The sequence below is a fragment of the Nerophis lumbriciformis genome, linkage group LG11 (genome assembly GCF_033978685.3).
Source record: "Nerophis lumbriciformis linkage group LG11, RoL_Nlum_v2.1, whole genome shotgun sequence".
Lineage (NCBI taxonomy): Eukaryota > Metazoa > Chordata > Actinopteri > Syngnathiformes > Syngnathidae > Nerophis > Nerophis lumbriciformis.
Genome location: NC_084558.2, coordinates 42,383,328 through 42,401,010, shown reverse-complemented (window position 1 = coordinate 42,401,010; position 17,683 = coordinate 42,383,328). Strand labels below are relative to the sequence as shown.

Below are 17,683 nucleotides of genomic sequence, written 5' to 3'. Positions count from 1 at the left end.
GGAATGGGAAAGAATTCCACCTGAGAAGCTTAAAAAATGTGTCTCCTCAATTCCCAAACGTTTACTGAGTGTTGTTAAAAGGAAAGGTCATGTAACACAGTGGTGAACATGCCCTATCCCAACTACTTTGGCACGTATTGCAGCCATGAAATTCTAAGTTAATTATTATTTGCAAAAAAAAATAAAGTTTATGAGTTTGAACATCAAATATCTTGTCTTTGTAGTGCATTCAATTGAATATGGGTTGAAAAGGATTTGCAAATCATTGTATTCCATATATATTTACATCTAACACAATTTACCAACTCATATGGAAATGGGGTTTGTAACAATAAAGGTGAAGCTATAACAGTGGTTCTTAACCTGGGTTCGATCGAACCCTAGGGGTTCGGTGAGTCGGCCTCAGGGGTTCGGCGGAGGTCAAGACACACCCGACTAATCGTGTAAATAAAAACTTCTCCCTATGGACGTATTATGTATAGCCCCAAACAATGTTCCCTCTAATTTTCTATATGCGTGAGCAAAAGTAAAAACTACTTGAGCATTCAGTGGAGCACGTGTGAGCGACATCAGACGTGGCCACACCAGCAGCACACCTGTCCCAAACCTGACTAAATAACAAGTTAAATGTTTTATTATTATAATCAAATGACAGCAGTCATTTCCATGAGATTATTTTCTAATATAAGTGTTTTGGCCCAATGACAATAACAAAAAATATTGTTTTTCATGAGCTGTGCACTAGTATTGTATGTCTGGGTGGAGGTCCTGCTTTGGAAATAATTTGTACCCCTTTAAGATATCGCATTTAGTTCCCACTAAAACATTCACATGTTGCACAATGAGATGTAAACATGGGATCATGTGTACATTCCTGTAACTTTCTGTTTGTAAAATATATCTTTATTAGTATTTTTTTTAATATAATAACATCATTTCATGATTAATATTTATAAATTAAGATTAAATTAAGAAAAAAACATTTTATTTTTCACTAAAGAAGCGTTTGGTGAATGCGCATATGAAACTGGTGGGGTTCGGTACATCCAACAAGGTTAAGAACCACTGAGCTATAAACACTGACGCGCCGAACCGCAAGCGGTGCTTTAAAACATAGCTCGCTAGTGGCTTTTTTGAGTGTTTTAGCGACTTCTAAATCACTAAACCTCGCCTTCATGGCGACAAATGAACTAAGTTTCTCGCAAGTGTCATCCCTGCAGGACGAGGAATAGCTGAACATGCTTCACTAAACACAGTAGAAGGATACAACAGCTAACCGCTAACAGACAGCTAGCACTCCTGAATGTAAACAAATGGTTGGATGTATACAAATAGACTGTAACGCAGGGGTGCTCATTACGTCGATCGCGATCTACCGGTCGATCTCGGACGGTGTGTCAGTCGATCACCAGCCAGGGATTAAAAAAATAGTCCTAAAAATGAGCGATCATAAATCTTCACTATGACGTCACTTTCGTCACTTGATTGACATTCACGGCACCCGAGGGTCTTCTGAGATGACGCTGGCTGCTGCCAGCTCATTAAAATTACCGACTGGAAGGCGAGAAACACTTTATTTCAACAGACTCTGGCGCCGTACCTGTCGTCAAAACTCCAAAGACCGACTGCACAGTTGCACAATAAAAGCTCTGCTTCATCCTGCCTGCGCTACCAAAATAAGAGTCTCAGAAAGCTGGCATGCACAAGCTAGCAAGCTACGGAGTTTGCCGACAATGTATTTCTTGTAAAGTGTATACAAAGGAGTACGGAAGCTGGACAAATAAGATGCCAAAAACCAACCACTTTCATGTGGTATTGGACAGAAAGGAGGACTTTTTTCTCCTCCATTCGAAAATGCGGACCTTATCATCACCACTGTCTGATTCCAATCAATGCAAGTCATCACAATCAGGTAATACACCAACTTATATTCTTGTCTTCATGAAAGAAAGGAATCTATATGTGTTAAACATGCTTGTATTATCTTTAACCACCTTTAACTTGTTAACAATATTAACTATATGTGTTAAACATGCTTGTATTATCTTTAACCACCTTTAAGTTGTTAACAATATTAACTATATGTGTTAAACATGCTTGTATTATCTTTAACCACCTTTTAAGTTGTTAACAATATTAACTATATGTGTTAAACATGCTTGTTTTATCTTTAACCACCTTTAAGTTGTTAACAATATTAACTATTTGTGTTAAACATGCTTGTATTATTTTTTAACCACCTTTAACTTGTTAACAATATTAACTATATGTGTTAAACATGCTTGCATTATCTTTAAACACCTTTAACTTGTTAACAATATTAACTATATGTATTAAACATACTTGTATTATCATTAAACACCTTTAATGTATTAACAATATTAACTATGTGTTAAACATGCTTGCATTATCATTAAACACCTTTAACTTGTTAACAAAAACATATATTTCATAAATAAGTAAATATAAATTATATATATGATATATGAATGAGGTAGATCCCCACGACTTGATCAATTGAAAAGTAGCTCGCCTGCAGAAAAAGTGTGAGCACCCCTGCTGTAACGATACCAAGTACAAAAGCCATATATAGTCGATACTACAATGATTACATTGATATTTTTTAATTATCACAAAATCTTTTGTGGTTTATAAACTTAGGAAATACAGGATAACTTTAAGTATGATCCTGTAACTACTTATATTACATATTGGATACATGCCTGAATTTGTAGCATCACCCACAACTCATGTAAAGTATCCAAACAACAGAAGAATGAGTAATTATTACGTTTTAACAGAAGTGTAATTAGAACATGTTAAAAGGGGTGGGGGCGTGTGGGGAGGCCAAAGCATGGTACGCCCAAGCTGTAAATCTAGCCAGGACCGCCCCTGGACCCCAGGCCCTTCTATAGTGGAAAAGTTGGGGCCCCGAGGTCAAAAATATTAAGAACCACTGCATTAAAGGAGAGTAAAGGTAAATGGTAAATGGGTTGTACTTGTATAGCACTTTTCTACCTTTTTTAAGGAACTCAAAGCGCTTTGACACTATTTCCACATTCACCCATACACACGCACATTCACACACTGATGGCGGTAGCTGCCATGCAAGGCCCTAACCACGACCCATCAGGAGCAAGGGTGAAGTGTCTTCCTTAAGGACACAATGGACGTGACTAGGATGGTAGAAGGTGGGGATTGAACCAGTAACCCTCAGATTGCTGGCACGGCCACTCTCCCAACTTCGCCACGCCGTCCCCGGTGACTATTATAGTGTTATTTCATGTGCAGAGGGCTTTCATATTGGTAAAAACTGTATTTAGAAGGTTTTTTTTAATGATTTCGCTATGAAAATATTTGATTTAGAATGAATAATTCCTACCATGGTCAGGCCCAGAACCAATTAACAGCGATAAACAAGGATTTAGTAAAGCAGCTTTCGAAGTCTAATGAGTGATCAACATCCAGCGGCCGTATCTACTGTAGCTCTTAGGGGTGCACAAAAAAATTGGTTCAATTCGGAATCGCATTTCTTATTCATCCAGATTAAAAAATTATTTACAATTTGGTAAACGGGTTATACTTGTATAACGCTTTTTTACCTTCAAGATAACAAAGCACTTTGAGACTATTTCCACATTGACACACCCATTCACACACTGATGGCGGGAGCTGCCATGCAAGGCCCTAACCACCACCCATCAGGAGCAAGGGTGAAGTGTCTTGCCCAAGGACACCACGGACGTGACGAGGATGGCGGAAGTTGGGGATCGAACCAGGAACCCTCAAGCCGCTCTACCAATCGAACCACGCCATTAAAAAAAAAATCATAATTGTATTTTATTATTGTTAAATACGTTTTAGGCCATCTCCATGTAACCAGAAGGAGCGTTTCTAACCTGCAACCTGTTTTGAAAAGTTCCATTCTATTATACCAACTATTAGATGGCGAGAATCGGTTTGAATCGAGAGTTGTGTTGGATCGATTCTGAATCGAATTGTCACAAATCGTTAGGTGCCCTGCAAATGATAATAATAATAGATTGTATTTGTAAAAAGCACTTTACATTGAGGAAACAACCTCAAAGTGCTACAGTGTATTAAAAAAAATTAAAATAAAAAGATAATAAAAAATAAAAATAAATAAAAACTAGAACAGCCAAATAGCTAGAACTAGTATGCATATATCTAAAAAAAGGCTTTTTTAAAAAGAAGGGTTTTTAATAGGAATGTCCGATAATGGCTTTTTGCCGATATCCGATATTCCGATATTGTCCAACTCTTTAATTACCGATATCAACCGATATATGCAGTCGTGGAATTTACATATTATCATGCCTAATTTGGACAACCAGGTATGGTGAAGATAAGGTACTTCTTAAAAAAATTAATAAAATAAGATAAAAAAATTAAAAACATTTTCTTGAATAAAAAAGAAAGTAAAACAATATAAAAACAGTTACATAGAAACTAGTAATTAATGAAAATTAGTAAAATTAACTGTTAAAGGTTAGTACTATTAGTAGACCAGCAGCAAACACAATCATGTGTGCTTACGGACTGTATCCCTTGCAGACTGTATTGATATATATTGATATATAATGTAGGAACCAGAATATTAATAACAGAAATAAACAACCCTTTTGTGTGAATGAGTGTGAACGAGTGTGGAGGGAGGTTTTTTGGGTTGGTGCACTAATTGTAAGTGTATCTTGTGTTTTTTATGTTGATTTAATAAAAAATAAAAAATAAAAAACCCGATACCGATAAATTCCAATGTTACATTTTAACGCATTTATCGGCCGATATTATTGGGACATCTCTAGTTTTTAAGCCTTTTTTCAAAGCATCTACAGTCTGTGGTGCCCTCAGGTGGTCAGGTAGAGTGTTCCACCGACTGGGAGCGGCGGAGCAGAAAGCCCGGTCTCCCATTGTTCGTAGCTTTGTCCTCGGAGGTTGGAGGAGGTTAGCCTGTCCGGAGCGGAGGTGTCGAGTGGAGGATTTGGGGGTGAGTAGTTCTTTGAGGTAGAGGGGGGCATTTCCATGGAGGCACTGGTGGGTTAGTAGGGAGACTTTGTATTCAATCCTGAGTGGAACAGGAAGCCAGTGAAGGGATTTGAGAGTTGGTGTGATATGGTCATATTTCCGCACTCTCATCAGGATCCTAGCAGCGCTATTCTGTATGTATTGCAGCTTCTGGATGTTCTTGCTGGGGAGTTGTGCGTTGCAGTAGTTAAGCCTTGAGGAGACAAAGACGTGGACGAGCCTTTGTCTCCTAAATGCACTTTAAAATGTTGCTACTCAGCTGCTGATGTGAAAGTTGTGCGTGTTACACTTGTCGTACTGTCGTTTACAATCAACTCATCAGCTTTATCAATGCTGACTGAGCAGCTTTATTCCAGCATTGGTTTTGTTGCTATTGTGTTGTACTTGTTCATAAATATGGGGTCAAAGGGAGGATTTTTTCCCTTGCTGTTCTTCATGCACCCCTAATCATTATCAAAGCATGGTTTTGATACAGCTCATGTATTGGAGCTTACTAGTTGTGTTCTGGGCGTTACCAAGGCAACAGACAAACAAGCTTTTCCTCCACGTGACTTCCGTGTTTATAGCTGGTGCCACCTGCAGCAGGCCCATTATAGCAAATAACAAGCTGATGACGACAATAATGACGCGTAATGGATATTTGATGGACACGTGTGTGCTTCATGGAGCGTTTTTATGCACAACTTTCTCAGGGGGGAAAAAAAAAGAGCCCGACCACATCGCCGCCTTTTAAACACAAACGAGCGCTAAATGGAGCGGATGTCCTGTGAAGTTGCGCTGTTGTTTGCTATTTCAGACCGACCTGACTGCGCACGTCTGCTGGAAAGTATTTCCCTGACAGCTTAATAATACGCTCAGGTCGGCCGACTAATTGAATTTCCTGCATGACGTGGGCCTCTTTTGCTCTCTGTTTTTGGATCAGTGTTGGCGCTAGGAATTTTCAAAATGGGGTCCCAGGGACCCCATCAAGTCATAAAAATGGGGTCCCACGGTAAATTTTTGGGGTCCCACTTATTTGTATCTGTTTTAAAAACAAATGATAAATGTATGCATTATCCTGTAATATCTCACATTCTATATTGTTTTGAAAAAAGGTTGTCATAAAAGTTAATTCATTCAACAAAAAATACAAAAGAAAACACATTTTTATGCATATGTAAATTTAATCGGTTATAATCATTCATTCACTTTCTTCTTTCCTTCATGGATCTAAACTTTACCGCTGCCTGTATTTTTTTTAATATATTTTCATTTAATAAGTTGTAGGTGTATTTACAGTCGCGATCAAAAGTTTACATACACTTGTAAAGAACATAATGTCATGGCTGTCTTGAGTTTCCAATAATTTATTTACTTATTTTTTTGTGATAAGAGTGATTGGAGCACATGGTTCTTTTTATTTATTATGGGTCTACTGAAAATGTGACCAAATCTGCTGGGTCAAAAGTATACATACAGCAATGTTAATATTTGGTTACATGTCCCTTGGCAAGTTTCACAGTAATAAGGCGCTTTTGGTAGCCATCCACAAGCTTCTGGCAAGCTTCTGGTTGAATTTTAGACCACTCGTCTTGACAAAATGGGTGCAGTTCAGCTAAATGTGTTGGTTTTCTGACATGGACTTGTTTCTTCAGCATTGTTCACACGTTTAAGTCAGGACTTTGGGAAGGCCATTCTAAAACCTTCATTCTAGCCTAATTTAGCCATTCCGTTACCACTTTTGACGTGTGTTTGGGGCCATTGTCCTGTTGGAACACCCAACTGTGGTTGGGGGCGTGGTTACAAGGGGAGGAGTATATTTACAGCTAGAATTCACCAAGTCGCCCTGCGATGAGATGGCGACTTGTCCAGTGTGTACACAGCCTTCCGCCCGATTGTAGCTGAGATAGGCTCCAGCGCCCCCGCGACCCCAAAGGGAATAAGCAGTAAAATGGATGGATGGATGGAATTCACCAAGTCAGGTATTTCATATATATATATGAAATACTTCACTTTCAGTGAATTCTAGCTATATATATATATATATATATATATATATATATATATATATATATATATATATACAGTATATATATATATATATATGCATATATATATATATATATAAATAAATAAAAGAAATACTTGAATTTCAGTGTTCATTTATTTACACATATACACACACATAACACTCATCTAGTCATAGTTGAGTTAAGGGTTGAATTGTCCATCCTTGTTCTATTCTCTGTCACTATTTTTCTAACCATGCTGAACACCCTCTCTGATGATGCATTGCTGTGTGGCACGCACAAAAGTGCTTTCATCAAATGCATTAGAGTCTGGAATCTTCCATCTCTCCCTCGCATGGCCCAAAACCGGTCAATCTTTGCTTCCTGAGGAAGATCTTCACTGCCAAGCACTTGGTAGTCCACTACTTCTTCCCGGAGGCTATCCAGGTCCAATCGCAGCTGCGGCTTGGAACTTACAAGCGTATTTCTTCATCTTACTCGTCGTCGCCACGGCTGTATCTTCCTCGTTCTTCTGCTTCGTCTCCTTGTTGTGCGCGCAGTTGTGCACTGCACTCTAAAAGCCCTAGATGTTATTGTCACATATGCATGTACAGTAGATGGCAGTATTGTCCTGTTTAAGAGTGTCACAACATTGCTGTTTACGGCAGACGAACTGCTTTACAGTAGACGAAAACGTGACTGCTGTTGTGTGTTGTTACCGCGCTGGGAGGACGTTAATGAAACTGCCTAACAATAAACCCACATAAGAAACCAAAAACTCGCCCTCCATCATTCTACAGTTATAACGTGATTGGGCAGGCACGCTGTTTATATTGTGGGAAAGCGGACGTGAAAACAGGTCAGTTCCGCATGGAGCTGAAGGGGGCGTGGCCTCCAGCTCGGCCTGAATTTCAGGAGATTTTCGGGAGAAAATTTGTCGCGGGAGGTTTTCGGGAGAGGCGCTGAATTTCGGGAGTCTCCCGGAAAATCCGGGAGGGTTGGCAAGTATGTTTTAGGTTGTTCTGAAGAATTTGGAGGTAATCCTCCTTTTTCATTGTCCCATTTAAAGCACAATCACTCTATCACAAAAAAATAAGAGTTGTAGAAATGATTGGAAACTCAACAAAGCCATGACATTATGTTCTTTACAAGTGTATGTAAACTTTTGATCGCGACTGTATTTCAGAATAAACGTGTACAAAGTTTTTTGCTTCGGTCATGAAATGATGATATTGGTGTGCCAGGGCATACATGCATATGACCAATTGAAGTGATTATTCTCACCTGTATGTAGATCATCCAGCCGTATAAAAACCGCCACATCTGCACTTTCATGGCAAATAACACCAACAAACTCAGAATTTTGCAAGTTAGTTTCAATGTCATTTAATACAGTGGCACTCAATGCCTCTAGCATTTCTTCTCTGGTTACGTAGAATAGAATAGAATGGACTTTATTGTCATTATATTTGCATATAACGAGAATAAGGACTCCAATTTAAGGTGCGGTAGTGGGAACAAATATGGGATAAAAATTCATTACAAAAGAGGTAATAAAGATAAAACTAAGAATTGAAATAAACCGACTACTATCCAACCAAAATAATAAGCAATCCTGTACAATATACAAACACAAATTACTGTACAATATACAGAACAAGACAAGAGTACCGGAGTAATAAATAACAATCAGTGTCGGATGTATTGCACTATGTCGGCGTGATGGCCATAAGCTGTGTGTTCCCCTTTAAGAATGACATTATGTGGGGTGAGTGACGTGTGTAAGTGAGTGGGCGAGTTAGGAGAGGGAGCGCTAGCATGTTCAGGAGTGTTAATAGCACGGTGGATGCCCGCTTGGCTTTGTGGAAAACATAAATAAAGAGTTGTAACAAATCGACGGCCTCATTCCAACTAAAGAGCGGAACTGTAGGGACCCACTGCCAGGTGAAGTGGAGGGTGTTACCCCCGACATACAGTACATCGGCCCTGGAGGGAACGTCTCGACCACGGTCTGGGAGCCGACAAGCAGGAAAGGTGCAACACGATGTTTCTCGGTGCCTGGTGAGGCTGGATCTTTGAAAATAAGTGCACCCGGTCGTAAAGGTGTTCTTTTTATTAGCCCGTTTACATGGCGTGCAAAACATATTCTCATCTTCATAAGTGAGCCATTCAATGAAAAGTGGCTTCAGGAGACACTTTTCATTGAAGCTTTGCTTCTTGGGTTTATTGCTCGCCGTGACGAAAGCAATAGCACGTGGAAGTAGACATCTGGAAATTCGCGTCCTTTCTGATTTCAATGCGTAAAAGGACACAAAAAGTGCGTTAATGCCAACAGTGTTGGATCACGCGCTTCTTTTTTGTTTTGTGGATCATACAGTCGGTATTTCCCTTTTTTATATATTTTTATTAGAATTTGTTTTTTATTACCTGAAGAGGAGCTGCTGGTTGGGATGGATCTGCTCTAGCCTGCTGGTGTTCTTCAGCTTGAAGGTGAGCACGGCGGGGGAGGGGTTGCCGGTGAACACCTTGATGATGCCCACAGGGAACGACAGCGTCATGTCCCCCGTGATTTTCACGATGCACCTGGGAGGACGGCAAAAAGAGGACGTTTTGTCAACCACGGCAAGAGGATTCAAGGTATATAAGGTATATTCTTCATCTCAGTATATTAATAATGACTGAATTAATCAATTAATTACATATTACAAAACTGTTGTATACTAATTCATAGATGTTATTTTATTATATAAAAAGGTCAGTAAATGATTCTATATATTTGTAAACGCTTTGAAGTGGGAAAGGGGTAGGATTAAATAAGCTTTGCTTCTTCCTACTCCTTTTCGGGCATGATGTAAAATGAAATGATATGAAATTGTGTGATGTATTATGATGTAAGTGTGTTCATGTTCGAAATAAACTAAAGAAAGAAAGGTTGGCGGGAACTTCCTTGTTTGCACATTTAGCGCGTCAACGTGTGGAGTAAAAAACTATGCAATGCGTTGAGTCAAGAAGCAATGTCTTCATATGAGCCAGTTTATACCACAGTGGAACCTCCATTTACATACCCCTCATTGTACAAACCTTTCAATTTATTAACCGCAGATCGAATAAAAACACACTTTGGTGTACGAACGTTTCATCCACCCGCGGAGCTATTTTGTGCCCGGCAGCACACCCTTTGTGGACGGGCTGATCGATCTTTGGGGCTCTTTCAGTCAGCACAGCAGTGCTGCTGTTAGCTACTGTGCTAATTGCTACTTTGAGTGTTTTTTTCCCCCTAACTTTAAAGGGGAACATTATCACCAGACCTATGTAAGCGTCAATATATACCTTGATGTTGCAGAAAAAAGACCATATATTTTTTTAACCGATTTCCGAACTCTAAATGGGTGAATTTTGGCGAATTAAACGCCTTTCTAATATTCGCTCTCGGAGCGATGATGTCACAACGTGGCGTCACATCGGGAAGCAATCCGCCATTTTCTCAAACACCGAGTCAAATCAGCTGTTATTTTCCGTTTTTTCGACTGTTTTCCGTACCTTGGAGACATCATGCCTCGTCGGTGTGTTGTCGGAGGGTGTAACAACACGAACAGGGACGGATTCAAGTTGCACCAGTGGCCCAAAGATGCGAAAGTGGCAAGAAATTGGACGTTTGTTCCGCACACTTTACTGACGAAAGCTATGCTACGACAGAGATGGCAAGAATGTGTGGATATCCTGCGACACTCAAAGCAGATGCATTTCTAACGATAAAGTCAAAGAAATCTGCCGCCAGACACCCATTGAATCTGCCGGAGTATGTGAGCAATTCAGGGACAAAGGATCTCGGTAGCACGGCAAGCAATGGCGGCAGTTTGTTCCCGCAGACGAGCGAGCTAAACCCTCTGGATGTCTTGGCTCACACCGTCCCTTATGCCACCGAAGATGATCAAGAGAAGAATATCGACCCTAGCTTCCCTGGCCTGCTGACATCAACTCCAAAACTGGACAGATCAGCTTTCAAGAAAAGAGAGCGGATGAGGGTATGTCCACAGAATATATTAATTGATGAAAATTGGGCTGTCTGCACTCTCAAAGTGCATGTATTTCATATGCTGTAAACCTAGTTCATAGTTGTTAGTTTCCTTTAATGCCAAACAAACACATACCAATCGTTGGTTGGAAGGCGATCGCCGAATTCGTCCTCGCTTTCTCCCGTGTCGTTTTCGTCGTTTTCGCTTGCATACGGTTCAAACCGATATGGCTCAATAGCTTCAGTTTCTTCTTCAATTTCGTTTTCGCTACCTGCCTCCACACTACAACCATCCGTTTCAATACATGCGTAATCTGTTGAATCGCTTAAGCCGCTGAAATCCGAGTCTGAATCCGAGCTAATGTCGCTATAGCTTGCTGTTCTATGCGCCATGTTTGTTTAAGTTGGCATCACTATGTGACGTCACAGGAAAATGGACGGGTGTATATAACGATGGTTAAAATCTGGCACTTTGAAGCTTTTTTTGGGGATATTGCGTGATGGGTAAAATTTTGAAAAAAACTTCGAAAAATAAAATAAGCCACTGGGAACTGATTTTTAATGGTTTTAACCCTTCTGAAATTGTGATAATGTTCCCCTTTAACTTTACTAGGGGTGTAACGGTACTAAATCTCACGGTACGATATGGTCACGGTATTAAGGCCACTATTTATTGCAGTATATGTAACCAAAACAAAAGCTCGGTAAAAATGCTATAGTGTGCAAAATGAAGTGTCAGAATTGTTTAGGGATAAAAACGCAAACATAATGCTAACATTTTCTCGTCGTATTTATAACTAAAAACAAGTATTTCTAAGTGCAAATAATTGTGCAGGAACATCTACAGTTTCAAGCAATTTTTTTGAAGAATAACAATTATGTGTCTGTAAAGCAGGGATCCCCAAACTTTTTGACTCGGGGGCTGCATTGGGTTAAAAAAATTTGGCCGGGGGCCAGGCTGTGTGTATATATATATATATATATATATATATACATTGTCTGTATAATCCGTTTTGTCATTTAACATCAATTAACATTGGTGTTCATCAACATTAACATTGTCACGTTATCGATGGTAAAATTCATTTTTAGACAATATGATTTGCCTGAGCGGCTAGGAGACACCAAGAGTAACAAGTGGTAAAAAATGGATTAGAAAGGAAAGATTAAAAAAATAAAATTAAAAAATAAAATTAAAAAAAATTACTTGGGACTTCCTGTTGGCCGGATTTTGGATGCTGGGGGGGCCGGATCCGGCCCGCGGGCCGTAGTTTGGGGACCACTGCTGTAAAGTAACATACATTTTCATAACATGGTCACTACTGCCTAGTCTCTCTTGTTATATTCTTATTTTAACTGTTATATTTTTATTCTTATTGTTGCTTTTTATTTTTATTGTTATATTTTCTATTTTATTTCCATTTATACCCCCATTATTCACTTTTTACTTTTTAAATTCGATCTCAATTCTGTACACTGCTGCTGGAATTTATGTTTTCTTGAGGGAACTCTCCTGAAGGAATCAATAAGGTACTATCAATCTATTCATCTATCTATCTATCTATGTAAACATCCAGTGTAACAATTATGTAAAACTATAATATACAGTTTAGTGCCTTTCAACTTTTACATTATGGGAAGCAGTGTCCTCTACGGTGGTCATTTTTATATTAGTCTGGGAAATGTTGTTTCTTAAAAAAGTACACTACCAATTTAACTTTAAATAAATACACCTACAACTTATTAAATGAAAATATAGGGAAAAAAAGCCAGCAGTGGTAAAGTTTAGATCCATGAAGGAAAGAAGAAAGTGAATGAATGTTTATAACTGAATTAATTTACGTATGCATAAAAATGTGTTTTCTTTTGTATTATTTTTTTAATGAATTAAGTAACGTTTAGGACTACCTTTTTTTCAAAACACAATATAGGATGTGAGATATAACAGGATAATGCATACATTTATCATTTGTTTTCAAAACGCTTACAAAAAAGTGGGACCCCAAAAATTTTACTGTGGGACCCCATTTTTACGACTTGATGGGGTCCCAGGGACCCCCGTTTTGAAAATTCCTAGCGCCAACACTGTTTTAATAATATAAACACCTTACAAACTGATGTTTGGCTTCAAATATATTTTCAGTGTGATGGTTTATGAGATGAAAAGTTGTCCAGGGTGTATCCTGTATCCCGCTGTGCGTGTCGAGACCTGCTTGTTCTGTGTCGCCGTGGAAACGCTCGAAACGAAGGTAGTGCGCTTGGAAGAACATAGACTTTTTTTATAAGTTTTATTTTGGCCTGGGCTTGTTTGTTACCTACATAACTCAACCAGTTATGGACACATTTAATGTCCAAAAAACAATTATTCTCATAGAATTCAAACACGCTTCACTTTGCGCATGTAGTTAAATTACAGACGCGGTCAATGCGAAAACACCAGAAAAAAACTATACTCACCAAGTTTTCATTTGATACCGTCACACGTCACAGTATTATTGTGAATACTGTGGTATTTATAAAGCCATTACATCCCTACTTTTTACAGCATTTTTCCAGTTTGCATGAGCCCAAGAGAGGAAAGAACAAGCAGCGTGTGATTTGAAACATTCAGGAAGTACAGTGGAACCTGGATTTACAAACTTTTCGATTTACAAGCTTTTAGATAGAGCCAAATAAGCCTTGGTGTACGCTTCATTCATTAATTTTGTGTCCCGCCTGCTGCCAAAAAGCAGGGCACAGCATTTTTGGAGAGTACACTAGTACACTGCTGGTCACTTCTCAGTGTGCCTTTTCTGTGTATTTTTCGCCTTTTGACAAGTTGTGTCCATTTTGCTAACTCAATATGAGTCCCAAAAAGCCAACAGACCAGCGTGGAAAGAAGAAGGAAATCGGTGTGCGGTTAAAAAAAAGAACACTATTTGCGAGGACTGGAGTACATTAATGGCGCTCACAAAGTATGGAAGAATCGACGAAGCAGGCTTCCTACCACAGCAAGTTTTAATTGTGATGAGAACGGACTTTTCTGGCAAAAAAAATGCCAGAGCAGACTTATGTCACAGCGGAGGAGAAGGCTCCTTCTCGTTCAACGGCGCCTCTTTCATATACACGTTTGTATGTATACACATGTATACATGTACACATGTACACGTATACATGTACACATATATACACGTACACATGAATACGTATACATGTACACGTATACATGTACACATATATATGTATACATGTACACATATATATGTATACATGTACACATATACATGTATACATATACATGTATACATATAAACATATACATGTACACATGTATACATATATACTAGGGATGTCCGATAATGGCTTTTTGCCGATATCCGATATTCCGATATTGTCCAACTCTTTAATTACCGATACCAATATCAACCGATACCGATATCAACCGATATATGCAGTCGTGGAATTAACACATAATTATGCCTAATTTGGACAACCAGGTATGGTGAAGATAAGGTACTTTTTTAAAAAATTGATAAAATAAGATAAATAAATTAAAAACATTTTCTTGAATAAAAAAGAAAGTAAAACAATATACAAACAGTTACATAGAAACTAGTAATTAATGAAAATTAGTAAAATTAACTGTTAAAGGTTAGTACTATTAGTGGACCAGCAGCACACACAATCATGTGTGCTTACGGACTGTATCCCTTGCAGACTGTATTGATATATATTGATATATAATGTAGGAACCACAATATTAATAACAGAAAGAAACAACCCTTTTGAGTGAATGGGGTTTTTTGGGTTGGTGCACTAATTGTAAGTGTATCTTGTGTTTTTTATGTTGATTTAATAAATAAAAATAAAAAAAACGATACCGATAATACAAAAAACGATACCGATAATTTTCGATATTACATTTTAACGCATTTATCGGACATCTCTAATATAAGCCTGCCGATAATATTGGCAGGCCGATATTGGACATCTCTAATATATACATATAAACATATATATGTATACATATATATATAGCCTATACAAATAGATGTGTATATATTATATTAATATAATAGATTTAATTAGATATGAATCATTATTATAATTGGATATTAAGAGTATGTGAAAGTTGGACTCCTACCTTGTTTATTATTTCTGTGACGACATCCTTAACCTTTTGTAATCATTTAGAAGTATCAAGCAGCTAAAATGCGGCAAACATGCATGAATGTGGAGAGTGTTTTGCATTTTCCCCATATTGGTTTGTAATGGATTCAAATTGGTGTAATTTAAGATTTTTTTTAATTTTATTTTAAATGTTCACAAGTATTTTGTGTTGGTTGGATTTAAAAAAAAAGTTTTTTTGCATTATGACTAGGGAAGGTTGTTTACATTAGGTCGTATAAGTAGGTGCTGCGCATGGTTCTCCTCTGAGCATACAATAATTAACGGTAGTTGACCTTAAAAACTCATGTTGTCCACTAGATGACGACAAAAAGCAACATCAAAAGTGCCAGACTTTTAAAACGAACGCGATCTCCCTGCGGGCAAGATTCTTAATTAAACTCATGACATCTCGCGGGCCAATTTGAAGGCGTCTGTAGATTGGACACCCCTGCTCAAGACTTTCAATAAGGCTGCTGGCAATGAATTGTGGGATACTTTAGCCAAAAATCCGAAGCCTTTTACAGTTGTAAAAGTATCCTTCTGTTTATCCATCAGCTTACTTGTTTCTGCACTGCTCGAGTGTCAGCGAAATCACAAAAACAGCATGTGGAATGTTTTGATACGCATGTGCACTAGGTCTTAATATTCACATAAATGTGCCAAATCCTCCCCTGGATGATTTGCTGTGCAGGTGTAAAGCCCTCTGCTCGTCTCACTGCATCACACAGTATATCTACAGTGTATAAAAAGCTCTCTGTTTCAGGTCCAATTTCCAAACAGAGGCTGGGTTTGGGCTGGGGCGGAGGGCGGAGGGGGTTGGGGGGGTCCCGCCGGGGGTGCTGCGGTTCCTAAACTGGGGCCTCGTGCGGCGGCTCCGCTGCATTGCTTGTGAAATGTTCCATTCGCTAATCCCTGCGAAAATAAGCCTTTTTTGCGGGGCGGCAATTTAACAGCAGTTAGGCAATAAACGTCTGCGTGTTTTCTCTGCCACGGACTATCATGTGCCCCGTGCAGGTTATCCGCACTGTCGGGCCTCACGCAACACGCACGGTAACTCGTAGCGTCATGCTACGCGCTCTGGTTGAGGGCGGGACAAAAAAAAATAAAAAAGTGTATATGCGTGCGTGTCGGCCGCTGAGCAGCAGGTCATGTGAGACTCACTTTGTGGGATCAGCGCCTTTGAAGTAAGCATTAACCGACTCGGTGAAGGCCACGGCAATAGGCAAAGCATCTTGGGATGCCAGGGTCACAGGGCTGGGACCGCGGGACGTGCCTGAGGAGGAGGAGGAGGAGGAGGGTTGGGTGAATGTTGACTCAGCTGCAGGTCGGACTTGTGGAGGGGCGGCGCCCTTCCAAACGCTCACATCACAATCAGGAAGGTTTGATCATGCAAAGACGAAGGAGAAGAAGAAGTCACATTAGGAACATTTATTAGCACGGCCGGGGCTCTCCGTCGTCTTCAAATAAACAGAAAGGGGATCCGAGAGCACGAGGCACCATTAGGATGACCTCAGTCAGTACGTTACTTCACACAAAAAACATCTGAAATCAAGGCTACGTCCACACGCACACAGGTATTTTTACAAACATTGTTTATGCTCCAGTAGAGAACTTTAAAAAAATTAAAATTAAAATGAGCACCTTGGTTGATCATACTCAGAACCTCAAAAATTTTGCAAAGTACAAGCGGCCCCTTGTGTGACGACGTTACATATACAGTATGTGTATATTTATATAAGTGTGTCTATATATATGTATATAAGTGTGTCTATATATATGTATATAAGTGTGTCTATATATATGTATATATATATATATATATATATATATACTGTATATATATAATTTTTTTGGGGGGTGGGGGGTGGGGGGAACAGAATATGTTTTTAGGCCATCTTCATGCAACTTAAAAGGAGCTTTTCTAACCGGTTACCTATAAGTTAAATAATATAAGTAATAATACATTGCAAGAATTGGTTTGAATCAAATCCTTGACCCAAGAATCGGAATTGGATCGAATCGTCGGGTGCCCAAAGATCCACACGCCAACGTGAACGAAGTCATTAGGAGTGTGAATCTTTGGGCAACTAACGATCCGATCCAATTCCTGGGCCGTCGATTTGATTCAGATTCGATTCTCGATTCAGTCAGTAGGTTACTTCACACAAAAAACATCTGAAATCAAGGCTACGTCCACACGCCCACAGGTATTAAAAAATAAATAAAAACCTAAATTAAAATGAGCACCTTGGTTGATCATACTGAGAACCTCAAAAAAAGTACAAGCGGTCCCTTGTGTGACGATGTTACATCTATGTGTGTATATACATAAATAAGTGTGTCTATATACTGTATATGTGTGTGTATATATATATATATATATATATATATATATATATATATATATATATATATATATATATATATATATATATATATATATATTTATATATATATAAAACCAAAAACTTTTGGTTAAAATAAA

At 38.7% G+C, this 17,683-nt stretch overlaps 1 protein-coding gene across 7 annotated transcripts in view; it reads right to left on the bottom strand.

The window, feature by feature from the left end:
- The window catches only part of fcho2 (FCH and mu domain containing endocytic adaptor 2), a 195,596-nt gene that overhangs the window by 15,596 nt on the left and 162,317 nt on the right, over nt 1-17,683 (bottom strand). For all 7 annotated transcript variants that reach the window (XM_072914142.1, XM_072914143.1, XM_072914144.1 and 4 more), the window contains 2 exons: nt 16,360-16,471; nt 9,462-9,617 (listed from right to left, as the gene is read on the bottom strand). In XM_072914142.1, coding sequence (XP_072770243.1) covers nt 9,462-9,617; nt 16,360-16,471 — 268 coding nt within the window. The remainder of the gene's footprint in view (nt 1-9,461; nt 9,618-16,359; nt 16,472-17,683) is intronic.